We start from the raw sequence: 1,421 nt of genomic DNA, 5'->3' as shown, positions 1-1,421 counted from the left end.
CTTTTCTTACTACTTTCTTTAATGCATATCCCAGCTCATTCTTTGTCTGAATTCATTTATTTGCATGAAACGTATGATCCTTCTGCAGCATTGAAACGCCTGAACCTTCACACATCAAGCAAATCGGGCCCCTTTGAGGCAATCGACACCCAGTCCAACACCCGTATCATCTGGCGGGCCCATGGGATACCTATACGGACGAGCAAGACCCCCTGGGCTGACCTCCACTATATCGCCAGGGAGGTGGAGGGTCTGGCAGGGGGTGCACACTCTGTAGTCGTCTTCACCATCTGGGCTCATTTCACCACGTACCCACTGGCTATGTATGCACACCGTCTGGTCGTCATCCGTAGGGCTGTGGCGTCGCTGCTAAGACGATCTCCCACTACTCTGGTAGTGATCAAATCAGCCAACACGGGCTACAAGGATGTGTACGGCAGTGACTGGCTCTCCTGGCAGCTCGACATGGCTCTAAGGGAAATATTCAGGGACTTGCCCGTGGTCCTTATTGACGTTTGGCAGATGACCTCCAGCCACTATTCTCCAGATAACATTCACCCACCCCCCGTGGTGATCCAAAATGAAGTGGACCTCTTCCTGTCCTTTGTTTGTCCACAGTGAGAAAATCAGAAGTATGGATGTCATGCCTGTAATAACATTGTGCCTTACTGTATACAAAATGATGTCTCTGAAGAGGAATCTACAGTATATGGGAAAAGGGATTTTAATGTTAAGAAGAGAAATCCTTTAAAAATGGTTTGCCTTATTCAAAATGCTGTAAAGCTTTTTCTAAGTGGCCTTATTTTAAAATAAAAACTACTTTAACTATGAACACTTGTCAAAACTATGGCAAACCACAGACCTCAATGTTTTGTTTACAACCTAAATCCCCTCAACCTTTAAAATGTCTGTTTCAAACACATTTCTGAAAATAGCAGAACTATTAATATCCACAGAAAATCGATTTAAGAGAAACTCTGATACCCAGTGCTCCTGGTTGTATTTTAAGCACTTTATGAGATTTTCATTTAAATAGAATTTAATAGATTATTATTGACACTTACTATAGATTATGTGAATTTACTGTTAGATACATTATGTGTAATTGAGAAGGACACATTTCTGTATATGTGTGTGTGTGTGATTATTTACAGTCATTAGTGTGATTGGATGTTAATTTTATTTGATCACGTTATGTCATGTTTTAAAATGTTATGAAATCTCTCTTTTAAAGAGAAGGCCAAACACTTATTTATCTACAGTACGCCCACCCAACCACCCTACTTTCTGTCTTATGCAACCGTACCAAACGTAACATATCATACTCTTTTGAGAGTCCCGGATTTACGTTTATTATGTTACGTCTAGTCTATTAGACCAGGCAGACTATGTAATGCTGCCTACTGTGTGTAAGAGCCCTG

General features: G+C 41.2%; 1 protein-coding gene across 1 annotated transcript; it reads left to right on the top strand.

The window, feature by feature from the left end:
* LOC121546154 (NXPE family member 3-like) lies at positions 1–749 on the top strand. The gene has a single exon (XM_041857204.2). It carries the CDS (start codon positions 22–24, stop codon positions 619–621), a length of 600 nt encoding a protein of 199 aa, XP_041713138.1. The 5' UTR covers positions 1–21; the 3' UTR covers positions 622–749.
* Positions 750–1,421: the final 672 nt, after the last annotated feature.

The sequence above is a fragment of the Coregonus clupeaformis genome, chromosome 3, assembly GCF_020615455.1.
Source record: "Coregonus clupeaformis isolate EN_2021a chromosome 3, ASM2061545v1, whole genome shotgun sequence".
Lineage (NCBI taxonomy): Eukaryota > Metazoa > Chordata > Actinopteri > Salmoniformes > Salmonidae > Coregonus > Coregonus clupeaformis.
This window is presented reverse-complemented; position numbering and strand designations above follow the sequence as displayed.